Source organism: Rissa tridactyla, chromosome Z (assembly GCF_028500815.1).
Source record: "Rissa tridactyla isolate bRisTri1 chromosome Z, bRisTri1.patW.cur.20221130, whole genome shotgun sequence".
Lineage (NCBI taxonomy): Eukaryota > Metazoa > Chordata > Aves > Charadriiformes > Laridae > Rissa > Rissa tridactyla.
Window position 1 is genome coordinate 40,368,883 of NC_071497.1, and position 16,173 is coordinate 40,385,055.

At 35.9% G+C, this 16,173-nt stretch overlaps 1 protein-coding gene across 1 annotated transcript in view; it reads left to right on the forward strand.

Moving 5' to 3' along the window:
* Positions 1–16,173, forward strand: part of CNTNAP4 (contactin associated protein family member 4) — a 241,172-nt gene that overhangs the window by 78,904 nt on the left and 146,095 nt on the right. Inside the window, exon 3 of the mRNA XM_054186786.1 lies at positions 6,208–6,401. Coding sequence (XP_054042761.1) covers positions 6,208–6,401 — 194 coding nt within the window. The remainder of the gene's footprint in view (positions 1–6,207; positions 6,402–16,173) is intronic.

The following is a 16,173-nucleotide window of genomic DNA, read 5'->3' on the forward strand; positions in this document are numbered from 1 at the left end:
GAAAAGGTATGTTGTTGCTAGATGTGTTTATTAAATTAATGTACTTTAAAGAGAATTATACTGTATGTGTACAAACATTTTTTGCAAATATTTATATTAAAAACCCAATTACAATAGGAAGAATTAATGTTAAATAGAATCAAAAGATTTTATTTATTATCTGTATGTGCAACTTCAAGTCATCATGTTCTTCATGAAAAGAAACTGTGTAATGCTTGGGTTTTTTTAGCAGAAATCAAGCATGAAACTTGCATGCTTTTGCAGCCTGAATGTAGATTTTTTGTATAGTGAATGCAAATGATCTTAATATTATCAAGAGACAGTGGAAAATAAAGAGGGTGAAACACCTCCTGAGATTAAGTTAAAATAAAGTATCTGTAGATATTGGTTGCATCACTTGTGAAAATATTTTTTATGATTTGCTGTTCACAAGGAAAAATGTTTCATCAACGACCATTATAAAATACAGTGAGAGATAATTGAAGAAAACATGTTTTACCTAAATGACACTGGAAAAAGAAAAGTTAGAGAATTAAGGTGAAGAATGCAAAGTCAGGCATTCAGAAGTTTGAGCAAGGGGTGGCAAAGTTATGTTTTTCTTGTAAATCTTAGTTTAGCCCTGTGTGTTCATACATTTTGGCACAGTCTTGATTAATGTACACAGTATCTGCATAGAGACACTTGAGGACCTCCTCAGATCTCCCTAGAAACATCCACACCACATAGCATCTGACAAGCCTTTCTGGTTTTCAACCATATCCTTTTGATATCTGTTACGCCGCTGACTTCAATGCATCACCATGGCCAGAAGTATGCTACAGCAAAAAAGATTGTGTGAACCACTACAATTAGTCTTGCTGCAAAGTTAGGACACACTGTAAAAAAGACTATAAAGTGCTGGGTGAGGAACTAACACGCTCTAATAGTGTTTCCTGCTAGACTGGGCAAATGTTTCATCTCCGTGATGCTGCAGGCAGCAGTCAGATGCCAGCAGGACAGCTGTCTGCTGGGAAGTCAGACAGGAGTGCTCTGGAAGAGCCTTTGACAGATGAAAGCATCGTGTGAAACAGAGTGGTGCAGTGCTGCAGGAAACATTTTGCAGCTGCTGAATGATGATCCAGGCCAGGCTGTTGCTTCACACAGGGTGTTGGAGACATTTTGCTGCTTCTGCTACATGGCTATTCTATACAGATCATCTGTGGCATTGGTCAATAGAGGGCTGACAGAGGGATTCTGGGACTGCATTTTTTGTTGTGATCCTCCAAATCAACTACCCCTGGCATTAAATGCCAGTGTATCTGTGCCTCTTTCTCTTCTTTCCACAGGATGTAGTGCAGTATGATGAGGGGGAATAGGCTACCTGGTGGCTTGCCTTGCAAAAACTTCTGAAAAATGCGGTACTAAAGGCAGAAGTACCTCCCTCAGCCGGCAGCAGGTAGTGCTGCCATAACAGACAGGTATTTTTTGTTTACATCTTTCTAACTTGTTTGTTACTTCATTCTGAAAAAAGGTCTGCAGTCACCAAATGAAAATGTTTTTTGCAGATGGACTTTACAAATTATGTTCTCAGTGCAGTCTGCCTGACTACTCCTTTTGACTACAATACAATCCTCTTTCAATTGAAAAGTTCAAAATTGTCACCAAACTTACCACAGTGACATGGGATACTGAGAAGGCTTTGGCTACCATGACACTACAGGATGATGCTATGCCTGGAAGTGTTAGTGCATGACCTGAGGATTTGGTGGTGAAAATTAAGTTGTCTGGTCTTGTGTATTGTGCACCACAGATACAGTATATGCTATGGAAGTGGACTGCCCAGCTTGTGGGTGCAAAGTCCATTGTTTAACTTCCTGCGTGGGTGTTCACAAAGTTTTCTTACTTGCCTGGTGCTGACACACTGCTTTGCACAGCTACTAAAAGATGAAACAGTATGGAAATAAAGATAAGGCTGTGGAGGCTGCAGCAGAGCTGTTTAGGTGCACTGAAATCACAGAAGAAATAATATCACTTACTCTTCCTGAAGAAGTAATTTTAAGGAAAATCTTGCGTGACCTCCTCTGTTTTAAAGTAGAGCATGTGTAACACTAGTGGAGCCTTCATGGAAAGTAATTATGAGCATACGAGCTTTATCAATGATTTAATTTTAGTTTAGTTAAATTGGGAAGGTGTCAAAGGATGAATTTCCTGGTAAGTATTCAGGAGCCTGCCTGAATTGAGGGAGAAGCAGATTTTTTTCATAAAGTGACTGATTTGATCAGCATTTGTACAGCTCGTGACAGACCTGAAAAATAAACAAAACAACACAGAAAGATATTTGCTTTATTTGATGGAAAATAAAGATTTTTGGAGACAAAAGATCATGTAGTTGTTTTAATGGAAAACTGAAGTGTTTCATGGAAGTATTGCAATTGACTCAAGGTTTCAATTATCAAGGAAGTTGTATGATTTGCTAAGGAAATGATGAGCCATGTGTTGACATTTAACAATTATAATGGGCCAAAAAAATCTCCTGGATTTTTTTCTGTATTCACACTGATTTGCCATTTTGTATAGTTTTCATAATCCCACTAATTTTCTGTCTGATTTACTGGCTCTGAAGGAATATGCACTTCAGCCCAACCTCACTACAGCCCAACTTCAGCCCCAAGAGCAGCAGGAATAGTGAATTGTTTTTTCGTTTGTTGATTTCCACAGTGCAAGATGGCATTGCCATGGCTGTCATGGCTGGTGTGTTGGAAGGAGTATCTTGATGCCCTATCCAGTCAATGGGCCCAGCAACCCCAACTCAAGTACTGCCCTATTATATTTTGCAGGGAGAAGCGCTGTTGGGTTATGTGCCCAACACAACAGGTTGGAGGAGATGGGACGTGGCAGGGGTGGTTGCGTTAAGATGAGTGTAGTGCAAATGGAGGCTGCTACATGGGAATTTCAAGGGGGAAACTTGTCAATAGGAAAGAGGACATTTTCATGAAGAACTGAATTTACCTGAAAGGAGGATGAGGGATATTTCCTAGTATAGATATTGTCTTAAATTTAGTGTCATCTTCATCTTGTGTTAATAATTTTTAGAACTTGCATTTTACTCGGAAATATGCTTGTTGTGGCTGTGCCTGCCTTCAGGGAGAGTCTGATGGGCCACATTTCTCTGACAGTGCTGCTTGAGAAAACTCAGTGGCACGTTCCCAGAGAGCAAACTTGTGGTAGGTTCTGTTTTGTGGTCATGGTTTTATGGTAACAAATACATTATTTGAATATATATATGTGTGTGTATATGTATTAGAATATATTTCAGAATGTATATATATGTTAGAATATATTTTAGAATACATTATTAGAAATATGTTAGTGACATAAGGTGTAATGATATAAAGTGAGGAGTTGTGCAATGAGGGTCTCTTACTTCAGAAACTAAGTGAAAGCAATGAAGGTGTACGTCAGGGAGCAGGATGGGCTGGCTGAGCTCAAATACAGTCCTGAGTCTATGGGCAGGGCATAGGAGGAGGTCCCATGGGAGTCTGGGTAAGACAATTAAATCTTTTTACTGCCTTCAGGGCACTGATACTGTTTTGGAAAAATCAGTGAAAACAAGACTGTGAAAAAGACATAGAGAAATCAAGAGCTACTGTATGGAAGACCAACAACCAGTCTGGAAAGGACACTCACATGGTCTCACTGAGGACTACAGAAACACTTTCAGTATTTTATCCAGAACTGTTTGTTACGGCTTTTTATCTCTCTGCTTCTTGGGGCGGGGGGTGGGAGGAAGGAAAGAATAAAAAAATAAAAAATCATTTGCCCTCAGTGCAAAATGAAGTGCATCTTCAGTCTTGATTTTTTTTTTTTTATTTTTAGTGAATTTGGCAAACTGTTTTATATCTTTAAATATCTGTATGGGTTTATGTTGTTGCTGAGTATGAAGAATTTCTAGCCAGCACCTTGAAGTATGTGTAGAATAGATTTTTCTTAAAGAATAGTGGATTATTACAGCACAGGAAGTTGAAAATAAACATGGAACAAAAGTCAAACATTTTATTTTAAAGAACTAGACACTTTTTTACCTAGTGATATCCTTTTCATTAAGAAAACAAAAGTGAATATGAATTACCTTATCCCTGGCTACATTAAGAAGTGGATGTGTTTTCATTGGTATGCTGAGTTATTTTCTATTCTTAATGTAGTAAATACTCACTTGGTTAATTCAGGCAACAATAGTTAAGAACAGACTTTTCTAAATCTGTTTTCATATCATTTAACTTAACCTGTGCATTTTGAAAGTAGAATATGCCAAGTAGGAAATTCAATTCAAATTGCTAACCACAATCCCCCCGCCCCATTTTTCTCAATGAAAACAGACTGACATGACAAAGTCTATGTAATTATATTTGTCTCTTTTAAGTGCAGAATGCCGCTTTTATATTATGCTTGTTTTTACTGAATACCTGTCTTAGGCAATTGCTCTTTGCTTCTTGTTCTCCGTCTTCATTGTCAGAGACGTGTCTGTATTTCTTCTGTTAGATGTAATTAGTTAAGTGTTCACTTAAGGAAAAAAGTATTCTGTGTAAGAACTCACATTTATTAGACACAGTTCAAATTTTGAAGGAATCTCTTCAGAAGCTGACAATTTTTGCCCATTTCATCAACTTGCATGTGCAAACATTTGGGTTTTTTGAGTTATGTGGTATGAATATAAGAGCTAAAAAAAAAAAATAAAGATACACAGTCTTTAACTCCAACAATAGATTTAAATCTGTTACATTTTAATTAGTTCATAAATGTGTGGACAAAGGAATTGTTACATACTTGGAGCTTTATATGTTTCTCTCGGCTCTTTCCACTTACCTTGCTCTGTAGAATAAACTTCATGTTTTGTCGCTCATGAACACCTATATGATTTCCCACCATTTTATTTTCAAATGACAGTTTTAAATCCCCAAATAACAATTCTCTTTCTTTTCTTTTTTTGTAAAGGAGGTAATGTTAAGAACTTGACTCATGACCCTGAACAGAATTAAACCATATATAATATTTTATTTTATTATATGTTATGCATCTTGAAGCCTATACAAGCCTAAGTTTGGTTTGCAGTTGTCTGTTTCCACATAATACAGTGTTTATCGATTCTTGTGGGAGCTATATATGTTTGTTCTCCTTATTCTGTGCCTGTATTTTTAAAGAACTTTTCAAGGTGCCTCTTATGGTGTGTGAGTTTGTCTGAATTAGATCTAAATCTGTACCCCATTCTCTAATAAAACCCACCAGATGCTAATCCTGTCTGAATACTTGCAAATTTTGCAAAATATTTTAATAAAACAACATTTTTTCTAATGAGGTTGTTTGCAATCTACCCTTGGGCTTTTCCATCCAACTTTACAGACATGGTAGTAGCCTGACCTCAGTAAATAAAGGCAAACTAAGGACGACAAGGGAAAACTGAATTGATGTGATATCTTTCTTCATTTCAACATGTTTTTGTGATTAGTTAAAATACTGTAGGAATTTTATATGTAACCATATGTTTTGGGTTAAACTTTATCTTTGCGAACTGGTCTGTTTCCTTATTGAAACTGCATGTGTATACCTCATAGTCTTTTACTCCTTTGCCTACAAATTGGTTGGTTGCTTTAAGAAGCATGTGTATATTTATCATCTAACTGTACTTTATTGCTTCATACATGCATCTGTATATCCAGGCCTCACAGAACAGAATCACACAGCATCATGAGTCATTTGGGTTAGACGGGACCTCAGGAGAACTTATAGTCCATATAAAATAAAATGAGGGGTATAAAACAAATAATCAAAATTCTGAGTTTTTTACTTAAAGGGCTTTGTCTAATTGGATAAGAATTACTCTGTAAAATTCATTATGAAAGTTAGAGAAAAAAGGGAGCGAACAACTTGACAACAACTTTTAATAGTTATAATTGGTTACACATATCAAGTAATCATTATAAATTTTTAAAATAGTTGCTAAATATTATCAAGATGGTTTAGGTGCAACTATATCTTGAATTAGAATCATAGAATCATAGAATGGTTTGGGTTGGAAAGAAATTTTAAAGATCATCTACTTTCAAACCCTGCCTTAGACAAGGACATCTTTCACTAGATCAGGTTACTCAAATTAATTAATTCATTTTTACATGTACAAGTTTTGTATTGTTCTTTTAGGAATACATTTCAATCTTTTCCATTTTTTTTAAGGTGCTGGTGGCTGGTCTCCACTTGTGTCCAATCAATATCAATGGCTTCAGATTGATCTTGGTGAAAGAACTGAGATTACTGCTGTTGCTACTCAAGGTGGTTACGGGAGCTCCGATTGGGTAACAAGCTACTTTCTGATGTTTAGTGATAGTGGACAAAACTGGAAGCAGTATCGTCAAGAAGAAAGCATTTGGGTATGTTCTTTCAATAATGAGAGTTAAGTTTCTGCAGAAGACTTAAAATACTTGTGCTATGCATTGTTGCAAATATAAGCAAAGCAGTGGAATATAAAGAACACTGAAAGTTTTGAGATAATTAAATATACAAATTATTTTAGCTTTTGGCAAGATAAGAAAAGCTGTAAAAAGCAAACAAACATCTAAAACTAGCCTTACTCCATTACTCCATTAACTCTCAAGGAGGTATTCTGAGAAGTAAAAATGTACTGGAAAATCTCTTTTATCTTGCTATGTGTGGTGAAGTTGTTTTCCCAAAGTATTGATCCCAATGTGTTGAAAAAATAATAGTTGATTTGTTTTTTCTGGAACATTGAATTGGACTGTAAAAATAAAAAGAAGCTACATAAAGAAATCAAAATCATAAGCAAACAAATACCAGTTTATTTAAAAACAAATAATTATTAAGCAATATTTAATTTTTGGTCATCTAATTCAGTTCCGTTTCTGATGTTTCAACCCATTTATCTCCTATTGTCTTTGTTAATAATAATAACAACAACAATAAAAAATAATAATAAATAACGTAAGCCTTGCTATGCTTATCACCTTTTATGCATATGAATTTTATTGAGGGCAAAGGATATGCAATAGCAGACAGATGATGTCCAAAATCTACATGGAAAATTGAATGATACAGTTCTAGAGCAGAGTGGCATCTTTCCTTGATCCCCAGTGATTAGCAACTTGGACTAAAGGAAGAATATTGGGTTTTGTGGTCTATCATTTTATCTTGTCAAGTTACTTCTATCCTTCTGTCCACACAAAGAGCTGATTCATTTTTAAATTTTATTACGTTTTAGGCTTCAGTTGTTTCTCACTGCAGTTAAACATTATGTTAAAATGTATTTCATTTTATGCGTTTTAATTTTGTTGACTTTTAATTCAAAATGTTCTTGTCACTCTTATTGTCAAACCCATCTATGGTATAATGAGATTATGCAGGGGCTTGCTTGCTGCGTAATTGTCCTTCTTTTTGAATTTGCTGCATACTTCTGCTTCAGATTGTGTTTTCGTAGCAAAAAGAAATAAATGAGTTTCTAATCTGTATGGCTGTGGGGAGTGAGAAAAGAAAAAGAATCTCCCAGATGTTAAATGATCATAAGCTGCTGCAATATTGTCTTTGCCCTCTTTGGACAGACTGATAAAACAAATCTTATTGGTAGAGCTGCTTGATAGCTTCAGTGAGGACTCTTTTGAAATTCCATATTGGTATTGCAAAAAATTATGTAGATTGTTATTTCTTGAATATTGCCACCAGTAAAATATCAAACCAAAACTGTTAAATGCTGATGCAGACATTGGGGTAAGGAGGTTGCTAGATCTGTAGGAGGGAAAAAGTAAGTCTTCAATACCATTATCTCAAGCTTTATAAAAAAATGATTATTTTAATGATTGCAGTGCAGATCGGAGGTACGGCTTTCAGGCAGCGATGCATAATTCAAGGTTGTAAGCCATCATATTCATGGGTGGTCTATTGATCTTTTTTATCTGTCTTTATTTAAGACTTCTGCTTCTAGGGGAATACATTTTCTCTTTTCTGAACTAATGCATAGATGTAGTCGTGGAATGAAACTCTTAAATCTCTATTTTATAGATATTCTCTGATTGTTACCTGTTTATGTTAAGTCTTCTTAAATGAAGTGCCCAAGTTCATTTTCGGCAAGAATACCCACATTTTATGATACTTTACTGTGTTATTTCTATCCTCTTCTTAACTGGGTCGGTGCCCTGTTACAAAACTGCTTACCAGAGGTAATTTTTTTCCTTTTTTTTTTTTACTACTGCTGTGCATTAGAAAGACAGAAGATGCCCATTTTTGAGGGCCCTGTGTTGCTATAAGTATTTCAGAATTCTTCACCGTATGTAAGGATTTGCACTTTGAAACCACTCTTTCTAAACTTAAGTAGAAAATATACTTACCTTCTGTACACTTGCACAGCTCCCTACCTTTTATTTTCCTTTTCAGAAGTTAGTTTTGAGTTGTCTTTGTCACCTTATGGCTTATCTTAAGGTTTTGAAGCTCCTGTCATCAGTGGAGCTGATCACAGTTTTTTCACTCACTCTAAAATTTTTATAACTGAGATGCAAAGAGGACTATCTAGGCATCTGCAAATGACCTAGTTATAAAAACTTTCTTTATAGTCTGTGGAAAGGATAGTCTGTTCTAAGGCTTGTTCTTCTGACCTTAGATGTCTTTTATAGGTTGGAATGAATTACATACAGCTATTTTACCCCTCCCCTATCTATAAATGTTTCATTGCCGTTTGGTGCTGAATTTGGATATAGATACTCTAAACTTAGGTGAGATGAACCTTTCTCCCCTCTTGTGCTTTTGTGGCTGCTAAATATGATTCGTCTTCACTTCTATGCCTATTAGGAATTGGTTTAGAAGGAATCATGGTGACCATAGTCTTTACCCATGCAATATACCTTGATCTCAGAACATTGACAAAGTAAATGTATTCCTTACTTGCTATTGTATACCTGTAAGGAATTTCTCTTTCATGTAGAGTCTATTTACTATTTTAAATCCTTTAATTACCAATCATACTTTTGAAAGACAAATTCCATTACAGTTACTAGGACTGCTTTCATTGTAGATTAAGTATTGTTAAGTATAGTTAGGTATAGTTTTTTAATTAGTTTTTTTTCTTAGTTTGACAAAAAAGTCTATTTTCACACTCATTTTGATTTCTTTCCTCACTGACATGACTATCACTGTCTTTTTTAAAGTTATCTCTAAATATTTTCTGTACTGTTCTTGATATGTATGTTAAGATTTTTCAGGGAGCAATTCCTAGGTTCAATATTAACAACATTTTTAAAGTTGGTACAGTTCTGGTCAAAATATAATTATGAAGTGATATAGTTGTTATTAATGGTAAAATACATCTTTTTTGACAGAAATATTTGCTTGTGAGCAGGATCAGTTTAATATTGGAAGGATATTAATTCAAATCAATTTTAGATTAATGTTACCGTAAATGTAAATCTGTTTGAACAAGGAAAGTTGGGTGTCGCTATGTGTATGTACTTCAATCTATTTCTATTTTTTTCCATTTCTTAGGGTAAAATTACAAATACAGTAAAGACCAACCTTCCAAGCCTAACCTTTCATATAGTTCTTTTTTTACCTCTAAAATGAGCAGTGCAGTTGCTAATCTGCTTGTATATTAAGCTATCAGACATTTACTCTTGAGAGGACAATTCTTTTCACTAGTTTTCTTTCAAACTTACAGTAAAACATCATAAAAATTGTATGGTAAACTTAAGCTTTGGTTCAAGAAATGCTAAGAAAATTTTTACTTCTTTAAATACTGCATTAAATAGTGGTACTGCTATTACGTCTTCTTAGCAATTTGTATTCTAGGTATGATCACCTGCATTTTACCTGTGAAGAATCTAATGTAATTGCTAGTTTATTTTATCTATTTGGGGCCACATATATTAATCCTTTTAACGAGTGTAGTTTTCAGTTTTAACTAATTTCATAGTTTTGTATCACAAATGTTTTTATGCTGGGTACTCTCTCCTTAACATTACTAATTAAATATTTCTTTTAAAAGAACAGTAATAAGGTGACAGGGATTATATTCTCCATCATTTTCAAAAGGAAGAGATAAGAGGGGGAAGAAGGAGAGGAATTTATAGTCTGAATGATACGTTTCCCATTGCTGATAGTTTCAGTGAAAGCACGAGTGACACAGCTCATGGGGAAATGCACCAAAATGACATTCATTAGCAGGATCTTTTAAGACGAAAAGAGATAAAATTTCTTTTCAATTAAAAGTTGACCAATTCTTCTCTGATACAGATAGGGAAATACACAAAAATTCTGCCTTCAGGTTTTGTGGGTTTTGTTTGGTTTTTTGGTTTGTGTTTTTTGGTCTTTTTTTCTGAGAGATTAATCATTTGCCTGTTTCACAACTATGATCCAATTTGCAGATTTATTTGTTTTGTGTCTTTCTTCCAAAAATTATATCCAAAGCAGAGGAATTAAAACTAATATTTATACAGTGTTAACTTAAATTTTGTGAAATTCTGACCAGTTTCGTAACATCTGATTCAAAAGGCAAATCTTTGCAATGTAGAAGTATTTTTATGTCTGTGTATATTTTTATGTATATTTAAGTTCTGAGATCTGTTTTCCATTTTATATACCATAGCTGAAGTTAAACATTAAAGCTGGAAGTTTGTTTTGTCATAATTTTCTCAATCTTGTGAGTTTGCATAGAAGTAGTTTCACTCTAGCAGTTACTATTCTCAATTTATATAATAAAATAGTATGAATGTTGAATGATTTGTTGTGCATGCATAGCTATTTATATTCCCAAGGACAGGCATGTCACTTTTTCTGCTGCTACTCACAGAAAATAAGAACCTCTTTATCTATAAATTAAAGTAAATTAATTATCTGTAAATTAAAGGGTAGTGGCTTCAACACAGTTGGTTCTGATTTGTTGCAGCTTGTTCATCATTTGTCTTGCATTTTCAGTCAAAAAACTCCCAACAGAACATTTTTAACTACTTGACTAAACTACATAACTCAAGGACATAATAACAACTTAGCTTCTACTGACCTCTGTCATTCTGTAAAATCCTCAAAGAGAAAATCAGAGTTTGTCAAATTGCATAATTTATGTGTGTATTTATGCACTACAAAGTGCACCATTATGTTTAAAGTGGTTAAAAAAAATATTTGGAGCTTTAAATTTTTAAATTCTTCATTGTAAAGGATAATAGCATAAAAGACAATCAAACTGTGTTTTACTTTATCATGTAGATTAACAATCCTCTGCATTTTGTGCAGACTGTTATTTAATAATAATAATAAAAAAATAATAAAGAAACTGAATGTGTATCACAAAAATGTAAAATGTATCGTCGGCATCAAAATGTCTTGTCTTTAAAATGTTCTGTTTGTCATGGCATCACTATCGTCCACAGCATTAGATATACAAATCTAATACACAAAACGAAGAGCCACTGACTAGAAGGATGGGAATCAGGAAGAACATAGTGAAAAATGGTGATTATCAAATTGTCTGCAGGCCAGAAGTAAATTTTCTGGCAATATTGAATTACATTAAAGGTTCTTAGGATCTGAAAGTGAGATATGGTCCTTCAAAGTATAATGGCACATAAACAGATCAACTGTCCATGTTAGCTTAAGATGATAATGACTTTCACCTTTAAAAGTTTGTGTGTTATTAAGGTAAATACCAAATGTACTTTTTATAGAGTATGCAGAATGATATTACATAAGCTTTTTTAGGTTTTTGTATTTATATTTTCTTCCTTATTTTACCATTATCATAATTACAGTGAACCAGACATGAATGGTTCCATAAAAACAAATCTTTTTTTCCAGACCCATTTAGATTGTATATATAATAGTGCATATCCATATGGTGTTAACTGTCTATTATAATCATGTTTTTCTGTCACCGAATATAGTTATGGCAAGGAGATAATTATATTTTGTGTAGCAGATTTGGCTTATTTCACAGCTTAATGTAACATAAGGGTTTGGTGTTTGTGGGGGGGGTTTTGTGTGCTTTGGGGGTGGCATGTTTCTGAGTAAGAGATTTGCATTGGAAATGGGTATTATTATCTTCCATTGAAACCATCCAGTATGGGTCCAAACAAGAACCTAAAATCCCATCTGAGGTAAGAAAGATGAGGTTCAGTGCAAAAGGGTTGGATACTATGGGATCTGCTGAAATGTTTGCTTAGTCTGTTATTTCACTTGATGTGAAGAGGAAAATACAGACAGGTGAATAATTCATAGCTAATAATTTATTCAATGAATGTTTGCATTTTCTGCCTGAGAATTGTCTGTTAGAATGTGATTTACATAAATGAATTTGCTCTTTTCAAATTATTTGTAGAATATGCCTTTAAAAATAGTTTGTGATTTTTATTCAGCTTGCTTCAGGAACATATCCCAGGCTATTTTCAATATGTACACAGATGACAATGATATGTTATAATTCCCCAACTAAGTAACCATAAGTGTTAAGATGAGGGCTTTCTGAGTAAAGGTTCAGAATAATGAACTTGAAATTAATTTTGCAGAAGAATTCTATACTAATTTCATGACACTGTGGTGAATATATTTACAGTACCCCATGAATTAGAAAACTGTGGGTAGGAAAAACAAATGAGATATGAAAATAGTTAAAGCATTTAATTTTAAAAAGATTTTGAGTGATCAGTTTTAACATCTGCACAGTTCTAGGGGAAATTAAATGCAAGTATCTTGGTACTGTTAATCTTGTGGATATTTCTGGTAACATCTGATTCCTTGCTCTTCCTCTTTGGTGCCACAGCAGCTGCTGTCTTTTGTAATGGCCAGAAATAGTATATTCAAAAGCATTTTCAAAGCTCTTTGCCTACCTGCTAAGATGTTACAAAATGACACAAAACCTGACCTCTTTTTCTTCACTGCAACCAAAATAATATTTTGGTGTATGTACAACTGTACACCCACACTCACAAACACAGAGATATATTGCACCATTGAAAACTGAGTGGTAAAGATTCTATTGAAGACAATTTGCATGAAAATAAACTTTGTATGTCTCTATAATTGAGGGAAATAGGGGTAGACGGGTGTCTGGTAATATTACTCAAACAATATTTCACCCACTGTTTGCATGGGGAAAAAAGCTTACAAGTGTGTAGTTGGAACTCAAAAAGAGAAACAATTGAATGGAGAAAAACGCTGGGGATGCAGGAAGAGGCATAAGAAAACAAAGGACGAGAATACTCTGAGGTAGGGTAAAAGGAACTGGAGAAAAATGAAAAATGCAGTATGAAGAAAATCAGAGATACAAGGAAGCTTGGACGGAATAATAAATGCATGGGTCTATTGTGCAGAAGCTTTTCTGAAACTTGCTGCATGTATAAGCTTCCATTTATGATGAGGACATTATGACTTCTGTCTAAAACATTAAATTTTCTGAACTTAAAAGTTAAGCTTTTGGATTTTGTATCCACTCCTAAATAAAATGCACTCTGACCACATTGCTATTTTTAAACACTTAAATGACAATCTAATACGGCTAATTTAGCAGTCACAATGATTAATGCTCTGTATAAAGTACGTTAAGAGATGAATGCATGTGTCAAGGTTAACCTGTCCCAGAATATTTAATATAAGCTAAAAGGAAGAAAAAAAATATTGAAACATCGGCAAATAACACAGTGTTCTAGACAAAACCTAGTAAATTGTGTAGATAAGCATTAAGGAAAGTATTAAGGTTATATTGTAAAGGTTATATTGTCCTAAAGCATTCTTTCTTAAAAAAATAGGAGATAAGTTCTGACATTTAGTACTACAACTGTTGCATCTGCTCTTTATACAGCCTTAAGGCACCCAGTCTCCTAAATTAAGCTCCTACTCTAATTTACAGTTCTAATATATTAAGCACCTACTTCAATTAGTTTACAGCTTTAGTATATCAAACCCTACTTCACAGGTCCATGGTCCTAGCTGCCAGCTATGGTTAGACCACAACAGATGTGTTTGGTTTGCTCAAGGCCTGTTGAGCTAGCGAGACCCCACATTCAGCTTCTCTCTTGTTTACCCCGGCAACTCTCTTAGACGTAGCAAAAATACTTTCAGAAATGGATTTCAGATCTCATTTGGAAGCATATCTGTATTATACATGAATTTGTTTTTATGCCTAGTATAATTCCTGAGGTTTAAAGCCAACTGAAGAGAAAGCCCTGAATTTTTATAAAAACTCTGGTCATTGAACCTCAGAGAAAACCTCAACTTTATTTTAAGTATGTACAGTCTTAGTCTTGGTATGCCCTTTTAGATACTTAAAATTCCTTTAGAGAACTTTTTAAACATTGAAATTGTTGACTCTTAAAAGTAGAAATAGGAATTTGGAGATCTAGGTGTTGTTGAATTGCTTGAACCTGGGAGCTCCAAAGTACACTTAGATGTCCAAATTCCTATTTCAACTTGCAGGAATCTGATTTTAATCTGTCAGCGGTTTCAATCCAATCTTCATCTGTTTCTGCTCTTTTGCTGGATTTGTATTTCTGTAAAAAAAGATAGCATGATTAATAATCTTTTTCTCTTGCATGACTGGATGACACTTTTCATTTTGAATGGGAATTGCTGTGCATCAGCAGTAGTGTTTTATAATTTTGCTGGTGGGGTTTGGTTTGTTTTTGTTCTGTTTGGGTTTTTTTTCCCCTTTGCTGTTGCAGTTGTATGTTTCTTTTTGTCCCAGTTCGTGTACCAGACTATTGAAGAAGTAAAATCTGCCATTATGCTTCTGTAGCCATTCCATTCCACATACACAGCAGAAGTCCCTGTTATTTCTAGTGCTGTATGATCTAACATGGAATAAGTTTGCAATAGCACACTGCACTCCAAACCCATGCCTAAGCATTCACTGGCAACCCGGATAACTTCTGTCTTGTTGTTTCCTTAAGTAGTTAAAGTTATAGATAATGGCAAGGCATGAGCTTCTAAATGCTCTTAGAATACAGAAACTTCTGGGAAAAAAAACATAATCTGTTCTTAAAGTACATTTCTTGTATGGGAAAATTATAGAGACAGCTACAGAGCCAGCTGAGGAGCCGGAAGTGGAACCAGCACCCCCAGCAGCAGATTTAAAGGAGGCAGGGTGGGACCACTCACTCTCCTCATAAAAGAAGCCCTTCAGGAGCGCAGCGACCAGGTCCCTGGACACTGAGCAAGCAAGCAGTGAGTGGGCGTTGCCTGGGCATCACCCACGGAGTCGCCTGGGAGCACCACGACAATGGTGGGCTTCCTGGGTGGGTGGAGAGACCGGGCAAACAGGGTGCAGCACAACAGTCCGTTCATAGCAGTTCACGCGGCAGTTCGCGCAAGTGAGTGCTGAAAGACTGCCAACACAGCCAGGAAGCAATGGTGTCTACTCGGAAGAAGACCGTGGCATCCATGAGCTCCACACCCACCAGCTCTGATGCAGCCTTTCAGACGGAACTCTTGTGGGAACATGCCACCACAGAGACATCAGGCTCTAGGGCATGCCCTGCTCTTGTGCCGGTGTCGGGTGGCAGTGATGGGCACGCCTGTGGGATATGTGCCCACGTAGAGGAGCTCCTCCGCTTAGTGATGGAGCTCTGGGAGGAGGTAAGCAGGGCCATCAGGGAATGCGAGAGAGAGAGACACTTGGAGTAACACCCTGCCTCCCACGACAGAAACCAAGCAGGCAGACAGAACCCCTGCAACAGAGAGCTCCCTCTCCTCTCTCCGCCTGACTGAATGTGGTGACTTGGAGGACAGGGGGCAGAGGACAGGGGGCAATGGCAAGAAGTTCCTGCCCGGTGCAACAGGTGCCACAGTCATGACCACCCAGCACTACCCCACCTTCGCAGATGCCATTGTGTAACAGGTACAGTGCTCTGCAAGGGAACCTGGACAATGATGAGCATGATAGTTCTCCTACCTTGGAGGTGTCTGTGAGGTGTAGTCAGACTACCCCCCTGCATCAAAACCTCTGCAGTAAAGAAGAAAAGATGGGTCATTGTCATAGGTGACTTGCTACTGAAGGAAGTGGAAGACCAAATATGCAGACCGGACCAGCTACATAGGGAGGTCTACTGCCTCCCTGCGGCCCAGGTCAAGGATGTGAAGAGGAAGCTTCGTTCCCTGGTGTGGCCCTCAGATTATTATCCCCCTTTGATCTTTCAGGTAGGCAGCGACAAGGTAGTGAGA